This window comes from Juglans microcarpa x Juglans regia, chromosome 1S (genome assembly GCF_004785595.1).
Source record: "Juglans microcarpa x Juglans regia isolate MS1-56 chromosome 1S, Jm3101_v1.0, whole genome shotgun sequence".
Taxonomy (NCBI): Eukaryota; Viridiplantae; Streptophyta; class Magnoliopsida; order Fagales; family Juglandaceae; genus Juglans; species Juglans microcarpa x Juglans regia.
The window spans coordinates 24916198-24939983 of record NC_054595.1 but is presented as its reverse complement, the minus strand read 5'-3'; the positions used below and the strand labels follow the sequence as shown (position 1 = coordinate 24939983).

At 37.0% G+C, this 23786-nt stretch overlaps 4 protein-coding genes across 8 annotated transcripts; 2 read left to right on the top strand and 2 right to left on the bottom strand.

The window, feature by feature from the left end:
* Positions 1 to 286: 286 nt before the first annotated feature.
* On the top strand, positions 287 to 3764 carry LOC121247108 (U-box domain-containing protein 52-like). The gene is made up of 5 exons (XM_041145450.1): positions 287 to 784; positions 1537 to 1635; positions 1748 to 2161; positions 2450 to 3220; positions 3368 to 3764. Exons 1-5 carry the CDS (start codon positions 488 to 490, stop codon positions 3419 to 3421), a joined length of 1635 nt encoding a protein of 544 aa, XP_041001384.1. The 5' UTR covers positions 287 to 487; the 3' UTR covers positions 3422 to 3764.
* Positions 3765 to 4853: 1089 nt separating this feature from the next.
* LOC121247451 (mitochondrial import inner membrane translocase subunit TIM23-1-like) lies at positions 4854 to 6011 on the top strand (the record flags this gene model as incomplete). Its single annotated transcript, XM_041145796.1, has 1 exon — positions 4854 to 6011. A coding segment is annotated over one exon (762 nt), but the record flags the coding sequence as incomplete, so codon positions are not given.
* A 1609-nt stretch (positions 6012 to 7620) lies between these two features.
* Positions 7621 to 17232, bottom strand: LOC121247107 (dihydrolipoyllysine-residue acetyltransferase component 2 of pyruvate dehydrogenase complex, mitochondrial-like). Its single transcript, XM_041145449.1, has 19 exons — positions 17037 to 17232; positions 15753 to 15846; positions 13651 to 13727; positions 13339 to 13436; positions 13169 to 13215; positions 11559 to 11614; positions 11402 to 11476; positions 11192 to 11284; positions 10429 to 10674; positions 10251 to 10323; positions 10016 to 10116; positions 9395 to 9480; positions 9238 to 9313; positions 8827 to 8894; positions 8670 to 8736; positions 8467 to 8562; positions 8275 to 8377; positions 8071 to 8166; positions 7621 to 7968 (listed from the first exon to the last, which is right to left on the bottom strand). Exons 1-19 carry the CDS (start codon positions 17073 to 17075, stop codon positions 7898 to 7900), a joined length of 1662 nt encoding a protein of 553 aa, XP_041001383.1. The 5' UTR covers positions 17076 to 17232; the 3' UTR covers positions 7621 to 7897.
* A 3357-nt stretch (positions 17233 to 20589) lies between these two features.
* Positions 20590 to 23426, bottom strand: LOC121247827 (glycylpeptide N-tetradecanoyltransferase 1-like). Of its 5 annotated transcripts, XM_041146278.1 has the most exons (3): positions 23295 to 23399; positions 22921 to 23128; positions 20590 to 22594 (listed from the first exon to the last, which is right to left on the bottom strand). In XM_041146278.1, exon 3 carries the CDS (start codon positions 22156 to 22158, stop codon positions 20803 to 20805), a length of 1356 nt encoding a protein of 451 aa, XP_041002212.1. In that variant the 5' UTR covers positions 22159 to 22594; positions 22921 to 23128; positions 23295 to 23399; the 3' UTR covers positions 20590 to 20802. The 5 variants fall into 5 exon arrangements, with proteins under 5 accessions (XP_041002212.1, XP_041002216.1, XP_041002211.1 ...); XM_041146282.1 differs by lacking the exon at positions 22921 to 23128 and having other exon boundaries at positions 20590 to 22115; positions 23295 to 23426; XM_041146277.1 differs by lacking the exon at positions 22921 to 23128 and having other exon boundaries at positions 23295 to 23372.
* Between the last annotated feature and the right edge of the window lie 360 nt (positions 23427 to 23786).

The window sequence follows — 23786 nt, the reverse complement described above, 5'->3', positions numbered from 1 at the left end:
ATTTCTTCTGTGATCAAAACTCCCAGGGATGGTTTAATCACAAGTTTTTACCCAATTCAACTAATGAAATAATAGCCCAAGGCAAAAGAAGGGGAGGGGAGAGTTTCCTTGTGGCTTTACGTTATAAACCAATAAGAGAGGACTTTCATGACTACTCTTAGCTCACGAAGAACATTCTTCTTGACTCGTCTCTCTCTCTTCCACTTGAGACATTGAAATTCTTGCCAGAGATTTTTTTTTTTCTTATTTCTCTCCCTTTAACGTTAATAGATCAGGATCATGGCATTAGTATGAAATTTTAGAAAATGCATGAGGCATACTTAGTTTCCTACGCGTGTCATGCATTGATGTCAATCAAAGAAAATGGTTGTCCAGTAATTGCCTGATAATCTTACCACTCCCATGAACTTACAAGTTATGTGTTGCTTGGAATTTGTCAATTGCTTGCTAGTGCAGAACGTCTTATGGTACTGGTAGAGTACGGAAAATGACAGCCTCTGAGAAATTATCTTTCGAAAGAAGCAGTGAGTCCTTGCAGATGACACCACAAGGCAACTTAGGGTACTATAGCATCAGGACTGATTCGCCAACGAAAGCAGCAGCAGACAGTTTCACATCAGGAAATTCGTCCCATGGAAATAGTGATTCTTCAGATGCCTTTAGCTTCCTATCATCAATTGACACCCCATTTAACTTCTTTTCCTCAAACAACGCGTCCTCTGACAATTTAGAATCTTCAGTGGCCTCCGAGAGTCCCAGGAGCCCCACCTTGTCACAAACCCCAGTAAGTGAAAAAATTTCAGGATCACACTTCTGTCATCGACAGAGATGATGACTACTTGACTAATTGAACAATCATGATTATAATTTACAGTAGCGTATGCTATATCATTGGTGAATATTGCTCCTTTACTTTCATCTCTCTTTTTTTTCTCTCCTTTAAGAATCCAAAGACAAGAAATCTTGATTCTGATAGTGTAAGAAGCATTGTTGTGTATATTGCAAATGAACACCGTGGTCGGCAGGCCAGATATTAAGTTAATTGGGGTACTATCTACTGACATTAAGTTGCTCTTAAGCATGAATGGGTTCGTGCAAGTGTGCCCAAGCAATGGAATTATGTGTAACCATTGACCAATGACTGGACCCATCTTGTTTTTGGGACGAAGGGTTTTTTTCTATCTTGTTCTGACTTCTAGTTGTTAACTATGTTCTAAAAATTCTTACAACTTACTACTACTACATCTAAAGGTATTTCAAAATTCACTTTTCTGCTTGTTTTTCGCTCGAGAATTCAGAACTGCTAGATATATTGCATAAATTTAACATTCAAGCTTGAAAGCAAGTGTTCCAATAATAATCATGACTAATGCTATCATTGTAGTTTGTACTGATACATCCATACAGAACTTTACTTCAGCATTAGGTTGTGCATGCAGTATGCCTTTGGCTTAGAGATATCTTAGAAATCTCTGTTTTAATGGTTAAACAATTGATAATTGAAACGTATGTTCTGATTTATGAGTTACTTAACAGGGCCTGGAGGCCGAGAAGAGGAGAATTAGGCTTGAACTGACAAAAGCCATGGAAATGTATAACTTGGCTTGCAAAGAAATTATTGTAGCCAGACAGAAGGTAAGATAATGTTATAGCTTGATCACCTAGATCTGATATCTTTGATCCATCGTTGATCCTATTAGTAGTTTATTGTAATGCAAACCTGGAAGGCCGCTATTTCTCTATCCAGGCAAGAGATTTTCAGCAATGGCAATTAGTAGAAGAACGTAAATTAGAGGAGGCCCAGCTTGCTGAAGAGGCCGCATTAGCTTTGGCAAAAGTCGAGAGGCAAAAGACAATGGCTGCCTTGGAAGCAGCCAAGATGCAACAAAGGCTAGCAGAAATGCAAACACAGAAGAGAGAGAATATAGAAATGCAGGCCAAGCAGAAGAGAGCAGTGGATGCATTGCCCCAAAACAATGTCATATATAGAAGATATTCTATCGATGAGATTGAAAAGGCAACTGACTATTTTAACAGTTCACTGAAGATCGGTGAAGGCGGATATGGACCTGTTTATAAAGGCTTGCTTGATCACACTGCTGTTGCCATCAAGATCTTGAGGCCAGACTTATCACAGGGGCAGAAGCAGTTCCAACAAGAGGTAATTACATTCTTTTGTTGTTTTGGGAGAAAATTTGGTGTAGCAATCAATTAGATTTTATGTTGTTCACTTCACTATGCCAAAAGTGAAGTGAAGTTACCTCTGAAGTTAGCAGCCCCTTTCACATGATTTACCATCACCTTTCTCTGCCAAAATAAGGATGAAAAAAGAAGTAAGAACTTAACGAGAAGAATGGCATGATCAAAAAAATTTCTTTTGAAGTAGGTTAAGGCTGATATGGAACGAACTTAATATGAACAATTTCTGCTGCCAATCTTCTCCATGTAGGTTGAAGTTCTGAGTAGTATCAGACATCCCCACATGGTTCTGCTTCTAGGTGCCTGTCCAGAGTATGGTTGCCTTGTGTACGAGTACATGGACAATGGCAGCTTAGAAGATCGGCTCTTCCAGAAGGACAGCACTCCCCCAATATCATGGCCAACCCGTTTCAGAATAGCTGCTGAAATTGCCTCGGGTCTTCTTTTTCTTCACCAAACAAAACCAGAACCTACAGTTCATCGCGACCTCAAGCCTGGGAACATTCTCCTAGACCTAAATTACCGAAGCAAGATCGGTGATGTGGGTTTAGCCCGACTAATTCCACCATCTGTTGCTGATAGTATCACTCAATATCATGTGACTTCAGCAGCTGGTACATTTTGTTACATTGACCCTGAGTATCAACAAACAGGATTGTTGGGTGTGAAATCAGATGTATATTCACTGGGTGTAATGCTGTTACAACTCCTTACAGCAAAGCCTCCAATTGGATTAGCTCACCAGATCGAGAAGGCCATTAAGAAAGACAAATTTCCAGAGACGCTCGATCCGTCAGTGACAGATTGGCCTATTGAAGATGCTTTATCACTTGCTAAACTTGCTCTCAAATGTTGCGAGATGAGGAAGAGGGATAGACCTGACCTTGATTCTGATTTGTTGCCAGAGCTTGAACGGTTAAGGGATCTTGGGATTATGTACTCGTCCCTTAAAAATATGGCTATTGATGATGGAAGACGCCCTTATAACTCAGTTCCAGAGGTTCGACCAACCGTGAATCAGGTTAGTTACATTAACATATACATCTAAGCTTGCAGTCAACTTTGCTCTCAATTCAAGAATGGGAATACGCCTTGGCATTGTCTACAAAATGTGTAAAATCACCATGAAATGCCTTTCCAATAACATTCTTTGACTATGCAAAAGCAGGGCGGAGAGATCGACCCTGATCTAGAAGTGGATTTGCAGTGGAGATCCATATAAGAAAAGGGTGGCTGCGCGTTTGAAGTCCTTAACCAAAATGTAGAGCTGAGAGCACCAAAAATATGGCGTAGCTTTGAAAGAGTCAGATTCTATTTACACTTGGCCGGAAACAAGTTGGAAAACTAAACAAGGAGCGTACTGAGGGTTGTTGGACATTTGTAAGTTGTTTGATCTGCAACAACTAGTACTCAACTAAACAAAGTGGTGTTGTTTTCATGAACTAAGAACATCGTGTTCTTGCTATGGTGGAGCTGAATATGCTGTAGAATGTGGATACCTTTGCAAAAGTAAAGAGCTTTTGTTCTCTAAACTTTTAAAAATTGAATAATGTTAGATACTTTTACACTTATCTTGAAAAAGAATGGAGTCTACTATTAAAAAAATTAATTTTTTCATGTAGATGCCATATATACTTATTTTTTTCAAAATGAATGTACGGCGTTTGTGTATTCTATGACTATAAATATCATTTTTTTTTTTAACATATAGCCTTTCTCTATCGCAAACACCTATCTTGTTCTTGTAGCTCATTCCATACTTACAGCTCATATATATATATATATATATATATACACACACACATTTGTACACTCTACTAATATGATTAGTTAAAATAGTTATTTTATATTAAAAAATAATGCAATCAATCAAATTAGTGAAATGTGTAAAGAATATATAAAAATGACTGTACATAAAATTTTTATTTCTTAATTAAGAAAAAAAATGCCACCAATTTAATTAAGTCCCAACAATCCGGCCCACACCTCTCCCACGATGTCAGCCAAGGCAATAAAACGGAAGATGAGACCAACATAGAATAGAAGACAAATCACAAAAAATAAACTAGGAAGTATGCAAAGGTTGGTATGTTATAAGGCTGTACAAAATGTTTAAAGAGAATTCTCAAACCTTTACACAAATTTTATATTTAAGAATTGTGCAATAAATATTTATCAATTTTCTTATTAAAATAAAATAATAATAATCTATACGAGTCTCACATTTGCATGCTTATAATATATATATATATATATATATATATATATATTTGTCTACATAAAAGTCTTGTACAAAAAAATTTAGCCGATAATAAGATCTATTAGATTATAATAATTTTTATGATAAAATAAATATGATTTATTACAATTAATTAAGTTGTGTCAATTACGAATTTTAAATTATAATTAACTTGCTTTTTTGGAAGGGCTTTGCCCCGATTGCTATCTGCCGTTACGGGGTCCATCATTATTTTAAAGAAAAATGATAGATATATAATTATTTTTATATAATTATGTTTTAAATAAAAAATATTTTTATAAAATAATTTATAAAAATGACATCATCTTGTATAAATATTTTTATTTTAAATTTAATTAATAATTATACAAAAAAATTATAAAAAAAATTATACGTATATTAATTAATTACTCTACTCAAAATAAAAACCGGTCCAAGTTCCAACCCCGAACAAAATCTCCCCAACGCACACGTTTTAGCCCGCATCAACAGAACTAAAACCAAAACCCTCCTCTCTCTCTCTCTCTCTCTCTCTCCCTCTCCGCGAGACGACCAAACCCTAATAACCGGAAAGAGCCCAAAAAGGAAGGAAAAAGGGAGAGAGGATGGCTCACAGACTCCCGGATCGCGAACAAGGATCGGATCCATCATCACAGGCTCGGTTCTACGACCCTACCACGGCCTCCAGGTCCCCATCCCGGCCCGCAATGTCTATCAGCTCCCAACCGGACCCCAATACCTCTTCGATGAGGAGGCTCGCCGCAACCGCCGCGGCTGGAGCGACAACATCACTTTCCTCACTGGATGCGGCTACCTCACCGGCGCTATCGGGGGTGGCGCCTCCGGGTTGGTGTCGGGCGTCAGGTCCTTTGAACCTGGGGACACCACGAAGCTCCGCCTCAGCCGGGTCCTTAACTCCTCGGGCCACGCTGGCCGGGCTTGGGGCAACCGAATAGGCGTCATCGGCCTCATCTTCGCTGGCATGGAGAGCGGGATTGTCGCCCTTAGGGACACTGACGACGTCTGGAATAGCGTGGCGGCTGGGCTTGGAACTGGAGCCGTTTATCGCGCGGCGCGTGGCGTGAGGTCCGCAGCGGTGGCGGGCGCCTTCGGCGGCGTATTGGTTGGTCTCGCCGTAACGGCAAAGCAGGCGATGAAGCGTTACGTGCCCATATGAGAATTCTGGTTCAATTCTCTGTTTTGGCTTGAGCGAATCTTATATATATAAAGATTGGGAATTTTGACAGTTCATATGCGGCAATAGGTGGAATGATTGGAGTAATCGATAGTGGAGTCATGGGAACGACGTGATTTGGTAGTATTTTTCTCTTGCTATTTTTCATTTCCTTGGCTATTGTAATTCGTCGAATTTTCGGGTAAAGAAAAAATTTGGAATGAATACAAACTCCGGCTTAACGTGGAAGTCAATAATTTCGTGTTTTATGTGAAATGATTGGTTTTAGGTTTGTGGTTTGGTTAATGAGATGTTTATTTATAGTAAGTTGTAGGACTTGGTTGCTTGTGGTGTATCTCATCTGTTTCGAATATAAATTGGATAGATCTGGTTGTCTGAGACAGAATCTTAATACTGATATACTTTAGTGACTCAGGTACATAATGATAGGTTTTTGTTATATGTGCGCAGGTCATTTGTTATTTGGTCATTCAGATTGCTTCTTTTCTTGTTTATATGGAAGGGCTTTAATGTTAAGAATATTTGCCATATGGTGGTCTAGTTTTTCATGAAACGGAGTTGCATCATGCATGAATTGGGTTTTCTGCTATTGTAGAATTTCTTACTGTCCCAGTGAATAGGCTTATTTATGTTGGTATTGAATCACTAATCAACCATGAGTTGGGCTTTATTGAGGAATCTGTCTTTGAAGTAAGCTGTGTGGACTGTGGTTATTGCAGAAGGGTAAGCGTGACGAGTAGAGTGTTGTGGCTCATGTTTTGTGATTCTCTCTTGTTTGCCTTGAAAAGAAAAACTAATGGTATTCTGGGAATTGAGACCAAGCCTTTGTGAAAGAGTTTATGCTGTGGTTGGAGCAACTGAAATAACAAGTAATTCAGTGCAAGGAGACAAAGGTTATGGGAATGTCTTCATTTTCTTACGCTTGATTTGTTGGATCATGAGTGATTCGGATTGATATAGACTTGGATCTAACATAATATTGTGTAACTTTTTACTTCTGATTGATGAAATAGTTATTAGTGGAAGCAGCATCGATTGGGTTAAGCTCTTAGTGTGTTTAAATTTATTGTCAAAGTGGATTCGTGTATTATGTCTGATTTTTTCCCTTAATAGTCATTCATAACAGGTGGTCTGGTGTTAAATCCTAGAGGCCTTTGTAATAATTTCACTATTACAGATTTTTAGCTGGCTAGCAAATTTATTTAAGGTCTACTGCAAGCATTACCTGTAGTATTACTTTGGATGGAGTTTCATTCGCTGTTGGGCTATTCTGTATTGAGGAATCATGATTGGTTGCTAACATATGTTGTACATGGGGACAAGCCATGCATGCATTCAAAGTAACTTCTGCAGATGAAAAATATCATGCTTATGCTAGCAATAATGCATATAGGATAGAGAATGATATGAGTCTCTTTTATGCTATATGCTGATAAGGATACTTAAAAAAATTATTTTGGCATCACATAATTCACGAGTGATTCTCCTCCAACTGTGAGGAGATATTCTATGTGATAGGGGCTGCAAGACACTGTTGTATATGGGCCAATCCCCACATCAACTAGGGTGAAAAGGGAAAAGAAAGTAGGGGGATGCCTACAAGATAACTGGATAGGAGAATAGAAGAATGCTTATTTTTCTTGTGAAGTTTGATCGGCATAAACCCATTGAGTAATGGTTATTTAATTTATGAAGCCATGTGATTAAGTGAGGCTTTCAGATGGGGCGGGGTATTAGAGATAAGAGTTCTGCTATATACAATCACTTTTGTGTACTTCTTGCACACTCCACTAAAAAGCTTGAATGTTTAAAAGTAGATTGGAGATGGATAATGATGGATCTAATGCAAAAACAGAATCAAGTTTTGAACAAAATGTCTCTGCTTGCGAGGTAACCTTTCAAGTGGCATAAAGGCAGAAGAAGAAATGCATTTGATAAGCCATGATATATAATCTAAATTTCTCAAAAGATGCGAACAAATCTCGCATGACAAACAAACTGCGCACAGAAGGGAGCATTAATCATTATACAACCAGAACAAAATTCAGTGCATCACTCATGCCTGACCCACCACTCTTTTATTTCCAAAAAAACGTATGCAAATTTTGTTTGAGAGACTAAACACTACAGTACAAAGGAAGAAACCTGCTCACTGTTACAATATCACAAGTCCATATGGAATTGCCGAATAGAAGTCAAATCCCTTTTCTTGGCTGATTTGGGCGAGGGAGAGAATTGTATGAAAGACCATGCAAGCCGTCATTCTAAAGCAACATGGACTCGGGATTCTCGACGTAGGCTTTGAATGCTTTCAGCCATTGCGCACCAATTGCACCTAAACACATGAGCAAGTCATGCCATCAGGGTTTCACATGTCAGATAAATAATGCTAGTTTAAATTGATCTTATATTCTGAAGGCTTGTATAAACTACTAACCATCAATAACACGATGATCACAGCTTAACGTCACAGACATGAAGGAAGCAAACTCGAATTGTTCGGGGCCTGAACTAGGTACAACCCTTTTCTCAGCTGCTCAAGGACAGAAAATAGTTCCAATGGTGATAACGAAAGATGAAAAGGATGACCACGTTATTCCCAACAAAAAAAAAAAAAACATCAGGAAAGTGTCTAACTTACCAGATCCAACAGCAAGAATGCCTGACTGAGGAGGGTTAATGATGGCACAAAATTGCTTGATACCGAAGGGACCTCCCAAATTTGACACTGTAAATGTACCTCCCTGCAAAGGCAGTAAACATACTCAGCAACAATCTCACGAGACGGTCATCCATCAATGAGCAGTAAAGAACAACAAAACACTATTCTGACCTCATAATCGTCTGGTTTTAAGCTGTTCTCTTTGGCTTTCTGGGCTAATTGTTTGACCTCATCAGCTATCCTGGATAGGCCTTTCTTGTCTGCATCCTGAAAATTTTAAATAGATGGATTCATTGGAGAGGAACTATAAATGAAACTCCAGCGGCAAAACTTATCAACAAGACTAGACTATGGCAACCAGTCAAACCACTCACCCTGATGACTGGAACAAAGAGTCCATTATCCGTCTGAACAGCAACATTTATGTTTACACTGTGATACCTGGATGAGAAGCCAACGAAGCATTGCCATAGAGTCAAAAATAAAATTGCATACAAGAACTCGTCACAATGTCAATTATTTTGTACTTACTGGCGGATGTACTCATCTGTCCATGAACTATTGCACTGAGGAACCTTACGAAGAGCCAAAGCAGCAGCCTGCAGTAAAAGGTTAGATTTATTTAATCAATGGCAAAAGGAAGCTGCCACCTAGAATAGGTGGTAAAAGCCCCATCGACAAAACGCTAGAGTCACATGAATGGAGCTCATGTTTACTGCAACCAATTGCATCTACACCCCCAACATCCATCCTAATCTTGTGAAGGGAACAGAAAAAGTGTACTTCAAGCTAGATGGTTGCCATATGTGTGAAATTCTTTTAGAATGGCCCAAAAGTTCCATAGTAAGTAATTTAGTGGCCCCTAAAGAAGAAAAATAATAATAACAATGCAGGTCCCAATGCTGCATTAAGTATGTGGATTCTGGAAGCAAGATGCAATACCTTAATAACAAGATCATTAATTGAGATCCGCTTTCCACCAGATGCTTCTTGTAATGAATTTAATTGGCCTCTCAAACTGCAGAAAAGTAACAGTTACACCATAAAAAAATATAAATTGAGGGCTCACTTTTTAAGGGAAGAAGGAACTAATACTCACTCCACGAGTTTGTCGACACATGCATCTACTGTTAGATAATAATGGGGAATAGTTTGCTTAGAGAATAATAAGCGTGAAGCTGTGATCTGCCAAAATAACACCAGGTATAAGCTTGGGGAAGCCAAAATTCAATTATGAAATTAACAGAATTTATATCAACAGAGATATTTTTTTTTTTTTTTTGATAAGTAAATCAACAGAGATATGGAAGTGAGTGATGCCAATGACAGACAAAATGACCAAACTATCATTTTAAACTGATACCGTGAGGGAAGGATGCCACAAGTCAAATCAAAAGAAAAAGATTTTGAGCAATATATAATGCAAGATGAAGTGGCCACATGAATTGCAAATTATTGGAGCTACATGACCAATTTTTTTTTAAAGGTAAAATAATATTTTATTGATAGAAAGATAGGCATGGCCCAAGTACACAGGACGTATACAAAGAATGACCAAATTTAATTCTTGCAATAGATCTCTATACTGGTGACTCCATGATTTGTTGGGCTGGGATGAGCTGAGAGCATTACAAACATATATTTTGAAAACATGAAAACTACATTATGAGCTTAAACAAAGTGTCTATAGAATCAACTTTGCGAATCGTTATCATGTTACCTTCCTGATCTGAGAATGAGGGATGTCAGTATAATCTAATGCTGCAGGTGTGGCAGTCCTAGCCTTAGGGGCTGTCGCCAAAGCTTCCTTCCCACGAGAGGCTGCATCATATGAAGAGAAAGAGAATCTAATCATCAGATCAATGGACTATCTAAAGCAACATAAACTTTCTGACCATATAAAACAACATAACAGCAGCACTAGACCCCCATAATAGACATTATAAGCATAATACCCAAATAATCTTCAATATCTGCCTTCAAAACATGTCCATCTGGACCTGTTCCTTTAATGCTTGATAGAGGCACCTAGAATAGCAAAAAAGGAATTCAAACAACACGTCAATTAGAAAAGGATTGAAAGAGTCCTAGCACTGAACAAAAATTCCAGTTACAGAGTTCATGATATCTAACATTGTGTTCTTCAGCCAATTTTCTGGCAAGAGGGCTAGAAAAAATGCGATCTTCCACAGGAGGTGCTGCAGTAGGCTTGGATGTCTTTGGCTCTGATGAACTGACTGGTTGTTCTGCTACATCTTCTTTTGGGGGAGTTGAGGCAGACGACCCCTTAACAGTAGCATCACCAGCATCTGATGCTGAAGGCTTGTAATCTTTTAATTTTGCAATATCCTCCTCATCTTCAACAGTTACAGCAATCACCTATACAAGAGCATATATACACAACTAACATTCAATACGAAACTCCACATAAGCTCCCTTCTTTTTTTTAGGCGACGGGAGAGGGGATTCAACCCCCCGATCTCGCCACCGAGATACAAGGTCGGTGTCACTAGGCCAAAGGTCACTGGCACATAAGTTCTGTACTAATGTGTGAGAAAATCCGATGAAGTTTTTTAGTAGGGTGAAATGACCAAGATGTATTTCCCTTCCCCATCCTACTACACTTTCACTCTAAGAACCGCAAGACATACGCATTGAAACACGCCATAATATCTATGGGTGGATGGTGAACGAGATCCCACATTGCATGGGAAGGAGAAGTTTTTACTATTTACAGTGATTCCAATTAACTCTAACCGTACCACTGATTAGTCTTTTTGGAGTATAAGCCCATATGTAGTTTGGGCTCTCCTTGGGTCATGCACAGAGAGAGAGAGAGAGAGAGAGAGAGAGAGAGATGCATTTGAGTTGAACTATAGTGGTATAAACTTGATACCTCACCAACTTTAATTTCTTTTGATCCATCTCCATGTATAATCTTAGCAAGATAGCCTTCTTCCATGCATTCCATTTCAACCGTTGCTTTATCCTTTCAATATCAAATGTATGTAAAAAGAAAATTGTCAATTATCCATTGTAAGTAGAATATAACCCAACATTTAGTCCATTCAGGGAATTCAACCAAAAAACAGTACAAGAACCCTACTGTTTCAACTTCACAAAGCACTTCACCAGTAGAGATTTTATCACCCTCTTTCTTCAACCACCTTGCAATATTACCCTACATGCCGTTAAAAGAATCAATTAGCAGTAAACCGTTGAACTAGATTGTTGAGCTGTTTCCATGTCAGAAAGGTGCAAACCTCTGTCATTGTAGGTGATAGAGAGGGCATTCCGATCTCTTGGTGTGGAGGAAGGCCTGAAAAATGTTGCACAAATCCACCTTAAGTAAGAAGAGCACACAAACTGGATAATGTTTACAAAGACTAGCAAAGTAGAGAAAAGTGTGTAGATGATAGGTTAATCTTCACACTTCAACAGAAGCAAAGCACAATAACACAATAACCATCCTTCTTGAAGGAAGTCAAGAAAATATAATGTACAGAAGTAAACAATAAATTGTTTTTTCATTAATCATGTTGTTCCTTTCCACATCAAAAAGTAACATGCCATCAATTATTAGCAAGGTCAGACATATGAAAATGAAGCTCTATTACAAAGGATGGGGCTATTTATAATTTCATATGTCATAATGCCAAATTTTCTGAGAAGGTACTGAATTTGAATTTTCTTAAAATTGAAAATTAAAAGGAAAAGAAATATATTTTTCACTCCCTAACTAACACTCCCTAACTAATAGGTGCTTCACACCTCGTACTCCAAACCACTAAAACTAACATATCGCACCGTTCAACTACCATTTTTAGTCCAAGTCTCATCATTAAGATGAATAAAAATAAGTGAGTGAGACAATGTTGATTGTTGAACGTTAACTGAGAGTGTTAGTTTATATTTGGTAGTATTGGGAGGGTGAAACGTGTCAATTTTAATAGTTTAAGGTGCAAAGTGTAAAACATGTGTTAGTTGATGGAAAGTGTGCTTTCCCCAAAATAAAAATAAATTCAAGCTTGAAGGAAATAGGCATTTTTAAGCAAACAAGGTGACCGAAGCAAGGATTGTAATCTTGGGGGGTCTGGATTTTTGTGGGTAAAATAAGCTATTGGATTTGAACTTTTCTGAAAAGCACTGTTAACAAATTTCCAAGAATTTTTTTTTTTTTGATAAGTAACAAATTTCCAAGAATTAAAAATAAAATCTAAATTCAAGCCCAAAGAAAAGAGAGATTTCCAAAATCCACAAGTGTTAAAGAATTCATGAAATTTATATATCATTAACTAAGTGAACAAAATTTAACTTATAATAAGTGAACAAAATTTGAGTAAATACACATTACACAAAAGAATACTATAAATTTCTATGTTAATTTTCTCTAAAAACATTTGTATCTGAAAAACTAATTAAACAAAAATTATATCAGACTCGTTCCATACTCACAGCTAAGACATGCGTAACTTAAAAGCACTACCAGATGTACAATGAAGTGGCACAATGTTTCTCCAAAGAACAGCAATGACGTTGTTGAAGAAGCCCTCAACAAAATGTGAAGAGCCATAGCATGCAACACGAACTTTACTTAAGAATCCAGATTATAGCAGTAGTTTTTTTCTTTACTAGAAGATCGTAACCCCCCCCCCCCCCTCCCCTCAAATTTCTGTACACAGGAGGTTTCCCTCAACATCTTTTTAATAGATTTCCAATGGCACAATGTGTACAAATATATATATATATATATATATATCTATAGACGGTAAAAGAGCAGGAAAACTGTGGGAAAAATACGTATTATTAACAATAAATAATAAGATAAAAAAGTACACTGTGAAAATTAGGAGGATAATATCTTGAACTTTACCTGAATCAGATGAAAAACCTCTTCTCAAGTATATCTGTGAACTGATACTGGAAAATCAAACAAAAAAAGGAATTCAGGAAACTCTAATCATCAAGAAAACATCTGATCACCCGAATCCCCCTTCAGGAAAAAAAAGAGAAAAAAAAGGAACTACAGGGTGGATAGCATACCATGAAAACCTTTGGTTGAAAGCCAGTCCAACAGTTGGATTTCTCACTTCCATTGGCATCATTGAGATATTTCTCTTCTGTATGCCAAACATTGCTATCTACATAACATTATGAGCGACCGTAAGCATTTGAAATTAGACTCTTTAAGTTTTTTTCTTTTAATAAATAAATAAATTTTGACAGGAAATCATGAAGCAATATCAGAAGCAATTTGAAGGAAGAAGTATAGAATGTAAAGCAGAATGATTATAGGCCCTGCTATGATGTCATGATGTATAAAAGCTTAATGCAACAGAAGTTGGCTGTACTTACCGTGCCATTGGTGGCAGACCTGGAAACTGTTTCTCTTTCTGAAGACAAATAACAATGACGACGGATCTTCCAAATATCTGAAAAAAAAAATAACTACGAGAGGTTATGCCTTATATTTTGTACATAAAACCAAGATATGGATCTTCCATTCGATACTGCCTATTCACTAAGGACATGTTTGGATAGTGAAAGTGTTTCATCTCATCTCATCTCATATCATCTACGGTTGTACAAAAAAGCCGTTGACCCGACCCAAGCCAAAATAACCGACCTGTTTCATTGATTTTCGGTTTCGGAGTTTTTACTCGATTTCTGGTTTTAATCGGTTGTAATTGGGTAATTACCTGTTAACCGGCCGTATAACAGTTTTGCTTTTTACCCACATATATATTAATCCATCGGTCTCTCCCCCTCCCTCTCGACGACACTTCTCTCTCTCTCTCTCACTTTCTCTCTCTATCAATTCTAGTCTCACACACACCGATCCCCAAACACCACACAAAGAAAGAGAGCCCTCAATTCAAAAGAAAGCCCTAAAACCCTCTCTGATTTGCAAGTCCATCAATCTCTCATCAAAACACTCCCCTTAGCCATGGACGCTCAGAAAGCTCTGGTAGATGAACTTATGGGTACAAGTATTTCCATTAAATCCTAACTCCTGTTTCCTCTGGCTTTTTTGAGTATTTCTTACTATTTGCTCTTTCTTTATGCTTGTATAAAAATCTTGGGTAGATTTATGGTTTTGACTTTTGTTCTTTTTCAATTCTGATTTTCTTAAATATGGAAATCAAATAATGGCTCTTTGGTTGCATTTTTTATGCTTTTTATTTTGCCTTTGGTGAATATTTTAGCTCGTAATTTAAAGGAGGAAGAGAGAAAGGGATTCAAGGAGATTAATTGGGACAATAAGGAGGTTTGTGCTTGCTATATGGTTCGATTTTGTCCACGTGATCTCTTCGTCAATACATGGAGTGATCTAGGTGAGCTGAAATTAGTTTTTACCAGATTTTGCTTGGTTTGAGATTCTGTTTAGTTGCTGAGAAAATTCGGGTCGGAAAATCTGATTTTTCCGGAATGTATTTCGTTTTGGGTGATCGGTCAATTCAGACGGTTCAGAAGTGCCCTTTTCAGAATCAACCATTTTTGGGCTGGGCCAGAACATCACGTTTTCGGGTCGGGTCGGGTGAATAGTCCTAATCTCATTTCATAATTACGACTTTCCCAAATTTCCATACAAAATATAATAAACAGTTCAACTTTTTCAAATTCCAAAACAATAATAATATTAAAAAATAATATTCTAACAATATTTTATTCAACTTTCATCTCAACTCACCATCCAAACGGCACCTAAGTTAGGTAGATTATCTGAATGATGATTATCTATCACCTAAAGAACTCAACCATTCGTCAACAGAATACACAGAAAATTGTGAGCAATAGATACATAACAAGACAACAGAGGAAAGATATCTCTCCGAGAGATTAAAATCTTTAAGGGAGTTTTACAAAAAAACAGAGCATGTACAGAAATGCTCAAATTCAACTCGAGCAACCTCTTGTTCATGTTAAGCATCCAAAAACCTGACACTCATTGGACCTCTATAGTCAACTAGTCCTCCCTCATTTCATGCAAACAGATTTGTGGTAGAGAATAAATATTTGTCATGAACTCCGTTCATTGTAATACTTCCTGGATGTACAAGCACATCCATGTACGCAATGGACCATTGGCATTGATAAATGTAAGAATGCATTCCTACATTTTATACACACAATCAATGCATCGCAACTGCATAGGTCTGGGATGCATCATAATTGAAAAAAAAAAAACACACACACACACACACACGCAAGAAAGATAAGGATCAGCCTCATGAATCCCACCATAACACCACCACCATTTCGGACATATCTTATAAACTTCAGCTGAGAACAAGCAAATTCTCAAATGCATGCAAGACAGAGGAAGAGACATTATCTAAAACTCATGGACATGGTCTGTTTGAAGATGAGCAAAGAACAAGAAACGATATAAAATGATAGTTGATACTTGATAGGTAACGAACAAGAGAGTAAAACCCAAAGAAACAGAAACTTACCATCTCTTTTACCAATAGAGGGCCGAGCATCCTTTGAAAACCACCGAACCAAAATTGCATGCTCATGCCGCAGAAATTTTGGAGCATTTCTTAACTGCAATAGGTTATTAAAAAATACAAGAACAGGTAAGGTCAAATCGAGCGAAATAAGACAGCATAGAACCAACAAGCATAGAATTATACATTTGCTGTGCTAAAACAAGGTCAAGTCAAGAGCATGAAGCAGCATAACTAATGATGACGATGACATTGTGATTTTAGGGTAGGGTACCACTTGGTGTTGTTGAAAACAGACAGCATTTATGCAAGCAAATAAAAGAAAATAACGCAGGATCCAGCTGGTTTGAAAAATGACGACTATTTCCACATATGATGCGAGATACTTTCACTAAACCTGTGAAAACGCTGGACTACAAGCTTTCCCTCACCTTCATAACCAAAATAATGACTCCTGACTCCTCACACGATACAACATGCTTATTAAACTAAGTAGGAGTTTACAATTTACATGTAAAGAAACCTGTATGAAATTTTAAAAATTAAATAATACCCCTCTGTATTCGTGGATGGGTCTTGATTAAAGAGTGCATCAACCCATTCAGATCCGTATAACTTCTCGAGATATTGTGCATGGTAAATTTTCATACCAGCCACTGAAAATTGAAGCTCGCATCAACACTCAACTATAAGATGTCCCAGCAGCAACCCACATATTGATTATTAATTATACCAAGATAAATCACGGGTTCAGGCCAATTAAGCAGTTAAATGTCTGGTTTTAATGCTGTAGCTACAATTCCAAACCTGGCAAATCCACACCAAGCACACTACAAACGTAGTATTACCTTAATACCCACAAACGAATTGAGCCTATAAGAAACGCAATCTGCGAAAGATAACAGATGCCAATACGACTACTATCGAAATTGGATTACCCATAAAACAAAACCGAGTCCACGATTTAAAGTCGAAGCACTTAAAACTGAACACAGCATAAATGGCTCCTTTACAAAATAAGCCTTTCAAGTGAGATCATCGCTATCTATAGAACTAGATCACTAGACTCTCAAAACGATATCAAATTACCGAAAGAATGTAATCGGGTCTATGATTCGGATTGAAGTCGAATTAAAATTATAAAACGAGGGAAAATGAAAATCAAACGCATATGCAATCACAACCAACAAATAAAATCTGAATATGTGTGTATATACGTAAATATATACATATTATATAAAAAACGAAGATTGAGAATAAAGGGGTGAAGAGGAAGAAATGGCATACCTTTTTGGAATGATTGATAATATGGGATGCGTAAGCCATTTTTCCTAATCTCGGAGAGAAATTATTCAGTAGAAAAAAGAATCAACAGAAAAGTTGAACAAAAAAGGATTCGCAACTAGGAGAAGAGCAAAGTGAGACACACAGGGACGGGTGTACTTGCCCGTCTGTTTGGTTAGGTGGAACAATCGCCGTCAATCGAACTGAATTTATATTTATTTTTTATTTTTTATTTTTTATTTAAAGTGATGGAATAAAGATGGTTAAATTTTTTTTATTTAAAGTGATGCAATAAGATTTTTCCATAAATAAATTTTGGCCACTTTTTAAAAATAAAAAGAAAAATAAATTGGCCGGACCATCATTCCCCCAGTGTGTAATTATCCGAGCGGGTAGGCGGCCGCTTTCATGGACCAACCAGAATTTGTTTTGAATATGCATTCTTTATTAGCATTAATTTTATTACAGGTCAACGCAAAAATAGCATTTTTTTTTAGTATTAAATTTTACTTAATTATCTCTTATTTTACACAAAATTATACAAATTTAATAAAAAAAATATTATTTATGGATAAATTCTTTTATTAAAAAAAAAAAAAAAAAACCCGATCTTTGCACTAAGCACATACTCGGAAGTATGTGCTTACCTCGTAGAACAAAAAAGTACGAGTTTGATAAATTTTTAATTTTTTTTATAAGAATTTATGATACATCAGTCACTATCACATATATGAATTTGTAACATATCTGATAATTTTTTTTTTAATATAAGATAAGGTATAAGAATGAATAGTTATTAATAAAAAAAATTATTTTTTATTTTATAATTATTTTACAACTCATTTAAATAATTTTCAATTTTGCGTAGAATTGTAAGATTGATGTAAGAAAGTTGTTATAAAAAGTTTCTAGGAAATCAATTTTCAAGAAGTAGTGTATCCGTATGAGCTTCGGCCCTTGGATTATTATCCCAATCGTGTCAAAAGTTCTTCTAGTTGAAAGATGAAAAGGGTGACTCTCGACCCAACTCTTACGTGACGCTTCCTCATTGGCTGGGGTAAAAATGAGGAAGTCACCTGACTGGTTTGGATCTTTTCTTTTTTAAAAAAAAAAATATATTAGAAATAACAAACTATTGTTAAAAATTGTAAAAAAGAAAAATATAAAATGACCAAAAAATAAGAAATAACAAAATAAAGAGGATAGACCACCCAGCCCTCGTTGGTTACCCTTGGTGGTCTTGATCGGAAGACTCCCTTTATTTCTTCATTATATTTTTATAATTTTTTTTCTGATTTTTATTTTTCTATCCAACGCAGCTTTGTTGTCTTTTTACGACCAGCGTGTCTAGGAGCTTTATGCTCTAACGTCCAATTATTTGGATCTTTTAGTTTTTTTTTTTTTTAATAATTCTACTCAGCATTTTTATATTACAAATTACACATAATTTTTTATTTTTTCTTTTCTTTTAGCAAGTATGTGATATATGGATGATGAGTAGAACTCAATAAATTTAGTAAGAATAACAAAAAAAAAAAAAACATGTATAGTGTGTATTGTAAGATAATGTATAGCAAAGCCATAGTTTTTTTAAATTATCTGCTCTAGTGAAAATATTTTACCAAAAATGTGTCACAACAATCAGATTGAATTGTGCTAAAAATCATCTTAGGGGTAACACTTTCTCAACTCAATTGCATTTAACATAGGATCAGCTCATAACTAGGTCTGGGTTGGCGGCCCCCATACCCAGCCCACCCGCACTCGTTGGGTATTGGGTCGGCAGGCAGATTAAAACTTAAAAAAAAAAAAAGGCAGGGGTGAGCATGTTGTTTATCTATCTATAAGGATAATTATGTAATTTTTATAAAATATTTTATAAAAATATCTTTTATTTAATACATTGTTATATAATGTATTATACAAAGTGTTGCGAGTAAATCATACCTAAAAAAGTAAAAACTGTGACAGCTGCTCCACTCCCCGATGTTCAAAATTATTCTCATGTGGCTCCGCTTCGTCGTAAAGCATCCATGATCCATTGGCACTGTCGTAGATGATCATTCCAGTAGCATGCAGGAGGGAAAGAATGCCCGACGGTTGGCGCTTATCTTCTCCCTTTCCTCAAAAATCGTTTTTATGACACCTATAGTACGTGAATGTTTGGTCATGGAGGATAAAAAATATACAGTCCGTCCTGTGTATTGGAGTATCATATTTAATAAATCCATATCTTACTCATAAAAAAAATTCGTTTAAAAAACAAAATAATGTTTTTAAAAACTAGGATAAAAAAACCCAATTTAGTAAAAGCCTGTTGCTTTCGTGATTTTGTAAATATGTTGATGCTTACTTCACCATCACAACCATTTGCACAATTATTGGAGCAGCTTTAATCGGGCCCCCCAAAGTGCACGCATGGAGATCTCTGAAGTCTGGAAGGGATCCCAATGCGTGCGGAGTCCCAAAGCGCGGGGAGAAGCCATGGAAGATGTTGGAGTATGTGTGGATGAGACAGTTGGTGGTTTGTGCTGGTGGTTCCGTCCTCATTTTCCTTAATGCCGAGAGTGAAGACTCGTACCAGAGCTCATGGGTAGGGGAAATGGAAGGCTTGGCATCGGATTGGACTTGGACTACCTAAGTGGTCTTCTTCTATCGCAGGAGGGAGTGATAATCGCTGGGGGAGAAATATGCCAAGGACCTTTTTGACATTTCACCACAATTTAAGGAGTAAATGACCGAAAGCTCCCCATTCGTTCGGACGCAGGCCCCCCGCGGGACTGTAGCTAGCAGTGCTAAAAAAAACATCGAGATTGTATGATTTATGAATTCTGTAGTCTCAATTTTTTCGTGTCTCAATTGTATCTATGCCTCGCACATCGGGCAACAAGCCACCTAGCAAAACGACATCCCCGTTTAACACAAGTAACTAGCATCCGTCTCTAGCCTTTCTTTCCATTAAATTTTCACGGCTCGTCCAAAGACAGATAGCTTTTCATTCTTATTTTAGGCTACGTTTAGATAGTGAAAATATTTGAAAAGTATTGAGAATATTTATAAATAATAATAAAAAAATAGTAAAAATATAATAATAAAATAATAAATAGTAAGTAAAAAATAATAAATAGTAAAAAAATAAATAAAAAGTAATAATAAAATAAAAAATAATAATAAGAATACTTGAAATACTCTTGATACCCAAACGTAGCCAGTCATCTACCCTTCCCACAAGAACCATTATTTTCTCATCTTAGTCATTCTAACTCTTCCCACAAGAATCATTATTTTGTAAAAAATAATTCTACGTACAAAAATACATAAATACCGTATTATCATTTTGAAAAATAATAAAATCCATTACTAAACAAAATTAATTTTTTCATGTAAGTGTCATGTTTTACTTATTTTTTTAAAACGATTACACAGTAATTACACAATTTGTAGTTGTAAATATCTTCTCTCTTTTGTAAAACGCCTGAGTAAAGCAGCTTATGAGCGATAATTTCCACCTGCAGAAACATGACTCAGTAGAGATACAACGAAGAGACAGCAATACTGAGAATATTTTTGAGAATTTTCAATTTCTGAACAATATGTGGAAGGCATTGCATTCCACAAATTCCTACAAATTTCCACAATTTTTTTTTTTTTTTTGATTGACACAATAAAATTAAGTAGATTCCCAAAAACGATGCAAACTTACAACCAAACTTATCAGAAAACTTTAGCAGAGTAGTTCTAATCCTCAATCAAAATTTGCGAAATCAAACTATAAGAGCACCAGCCCAAGCTCGGGTGGCCTCAGTGCCTGTCTTATCCGATAGTTATAAAGATAGTAGTGCAGTTTCCCATCACCTGGCCCAAATTTAAGTTCCTTCAAGAAAGATTCATTCTGCATGACATCCAATGCATTGAAAACATCATAATCCTTCCGTTTTGCCACAATAAGAGCGTCATTCATTAATTGAAGCAAAGGAGTTTTCGTGGCAACATTATAATAGGAATAAGCAGCCTTCAAAGTCGTATAATTCTGGCTGCCAAGGATAGATGAAGGCAGCGTGTAGAAACTGCAGAAATCAGTTATCTCATGAGTTTTAGGACTCTCAACCAGGTAACTATCGACGACATCCTCCTTTGGAAGAAGCCAATGCTCCACATCATTTTCATCAAAATCCGGTGCAACAATAAATTGGTTCAAATAAGTCCTTAGTAACCGTGTCACAGCAGGAACATCATGGAGCTCCATTTTTCTGAAACCTTCGGTGACTGTGGAATCTGGCAGCTTGTAAAGCTTAATAGTTCGACTCATTGTCATCCTCGCACCAAGTCTGGAAAACCCGACATCAATCAGCTTTTTTGGATTCAAAGATCTATGCCAATATTGACAGGTTGAAACTGGAGTTGGAAGAACCACTCCAGCAGTATAAGCTGCCTGCCATATATTCTCCAAGTGAACCCTCCTGGTCACCTCTTTGATCATGACAGGAGCAAGTCTCTTTGATCTGAGCTTTTTATGCACACAAAGGAAATTAATCTCTGCCATGTTGACAACATCATCACGGGCCCGAATTCTGGCAGGAATGCCAGTAATGAAAGCAACCAACTTCTTTGAACTTTTGGCACAGACACCAATGTGCCAACTCCTGAAATAGCCTGGAGGGCGTAAAGCCCAACGAAGAAATTCCTTTGAATAGTTAAATCTGAACATGTTCTCATCATCCTCGACATAGTTATTAGTGAGAAGCTTATACACCTCACTGCACATCTCATCAGAATCAAGATCACAAGTAATCCACTCATATGCGTTGGGTAGGTTGTAGGGTTCTTGTTTGACTTCAGATAAGGGGGTTGGGGGTTCAATTGGACCCTCAGGCAAACTGCTGTCCCCCTGATCCTTGAATTGCCCAACAGGTTGGGTTTCCCAAAACTTATGTCTCTTTCCAAGCGATAGAGATTCTTGAACTTTTCGAGTTAGAGCATCAAGTGTGAGGTCATTCTCGGAAGGTTCATTCCCATCAGGAATAGGGTTTTGAGTTTCTTCAGGCGATCCAGATGATGCATTGCTATCAACCATTCTGATTTCCTTTTTATAAGGCAGATGGAAAGACAGAACAAGATAAACCATTATTATTAAGAAAATCGTCGCTAAGCATAAGTGGAAACAAAACAGTAATTTTATATAAGTAGAAACACAACAATATGTATGGTTGCAGCAACAGAGCAAAACAAGAGATAATTATAGTACGCCCTATATTCTTAGTTATAAAATGAGCTCCATGTTCAAAGCAAGATGTTTTCTATTTAGGCACTGAAAAACAATTGGCTGGCAAAGTTCTATCGCTATTTTGCAAGGAAATCCACATCAATGTGATCAATGTGAGGGCCCTACAACAATAATAAAACAGCCCGAACAATAGACTTGTCTACCGAGGAGAGTCGCGAAATCTTTCTTTTTGACCTTCAATTACATCCAAAGCGTGCTTTATAGAACCATTTTGGCACAGCCGAGTTGAGGCTCCCCTTTTATTTTGGCTCAAGGTAGCATCCAATCTCTCCCTCGGCTTTTTCCATAGCCAGAGTATAAAATAAACAAAAAGTAAATTGACAGCAATATTTACGTCTACAGAAAAATAAGAGCAGTTTTTCGTATTTATATTGTGAGCTACACAGGCCCCTAGTATATTTTAATTATAAGTAATTTCTCCCGTTCTGTTTGGATGGGGAGGCCATTTGAGTCAAGCTCACTAAAAAGAACACAACGTTTATGAAAAGCTTCACTCAATAGCTGAACAAGTTAATCATCCAACTCAAGTCAAGTTATTGAGCCATCATATAATCACATTTTTTAAAACGATACAGTATTAAAAAGAACTAAAAAAATATTCACATTTACTGTATAACGACCCAATTGGTTCGGTGGGAGGGTCAAATCGCAGAAGGAACCGAGTTCGGTCTGCTAGATGCCGTGCCGACCGTGACCGCACCCCCCGGGGGGGGGGGGGGGGGGGGGGTGTTGTGAACTGAAAGCCGGACGGCACCTACGCAGAAAAAACTCGGGCGATCTTGGTCGGCACCGGTGGGCGATCTGATACTAGCTAAAACAGAAATTTGGGTGATCTGAGACAAACAAAAATTTCGCTGGGAGACGATCTAAAACAAGGTAAAAAAAACTGCTAAAAATACCTTACCCATATTAAACAAGCAAAACTAACGGGGTAGAGAAATAGATCTGTGCGAGACAGATAGAGGAAGAAAGATTACCAGCTCGGCGACACAAGGCACTGGTCAGAGAGGAGGAAACGGGGAAAAAACCCTAGATAAAATGGCAATGAAAGCGAGGCCCTCTAAACGACCGGGGCGTTATGTGGGCGATTTTCCTTACTTGAGCCGGGCTGAGGGCCAAAGTCTTGGTATGTAAAGAGCCCATCGATTGCTTTATGTTATTATTTTTCTAAGGGAAATGCCACTAGACTTGTTACCATTTTTTTTTAATTCCGTTTAGATGTTGAGTTGAGTTAAATTGAGTTGATGTGAGTTAAGTTTTTTATGAATATTAGTTAATTGAGATGGTAGAGTGAGTTTTGTGAGACCCACCTAAAATGAATTTAGATGTGTTTAAATGTTAAGATGAGTTTAGATATATTTATAAAAAATTAAAAAAAGTTATGGATCTCGCATGTAAAGAGATGTTGAGTTGAAAAAGATTGTGAGTCCTACGTGTAAAGAAGTTTTGAGTTGATATGAGTGATTTGA

Bases quoted from the DNA above. Each gene is read 5' to 3' on its own strand.
- LOC121247108 (XM_041145450.1), top strand. From the start codon at position 488: ATGACAGCCTCTGAGAAATTATCTTTCGAAAGAAGCAGTGAGTCCTTG. The intron at 785-1,536 runs GTAAGTGAAAAA...GTTACTTAACAG, and splicing joins CCACCTTGTCACAAACCCCA to GGCCTGGAGGCCGAGAAGAG. The intron at 1,636-1,747 runs GTAAGATAATGT...TTCTCTATCCAG, and splicing joins TTATTGTAGCCAGACAGAAG to GCAAGAGATTTTCAGCAATG.
- LOC121247107 (XM_041145449.1), bottom strand. From the start codon at position 17,075: ATGGCTTACGCATCCCATATTATCAATCATTCCAAAAAG. The intron at 11,615-13,168 runs GTAAAGTTCAAG...AACATTTTTCAG, and splicing joins AGGTTTTTCATCTGATTCAG to GCCTTCCTCCACACCAAGAG. The intron at 8,563-8,669 runs GTGAGTGGTTTG...TAAAATTTTCAG, and splicing joins TCTTTGTTCCAGTCATCAGG to GATGCAGACAAGAAAGGCCT.
- LOC121247827 (XM_041146278.1), bottom strand. From the start codon at position 22,158: ATGGTTTATCTTGTTCTGTCTTTCCATCTGCCTTATAAAAAGGAAATC.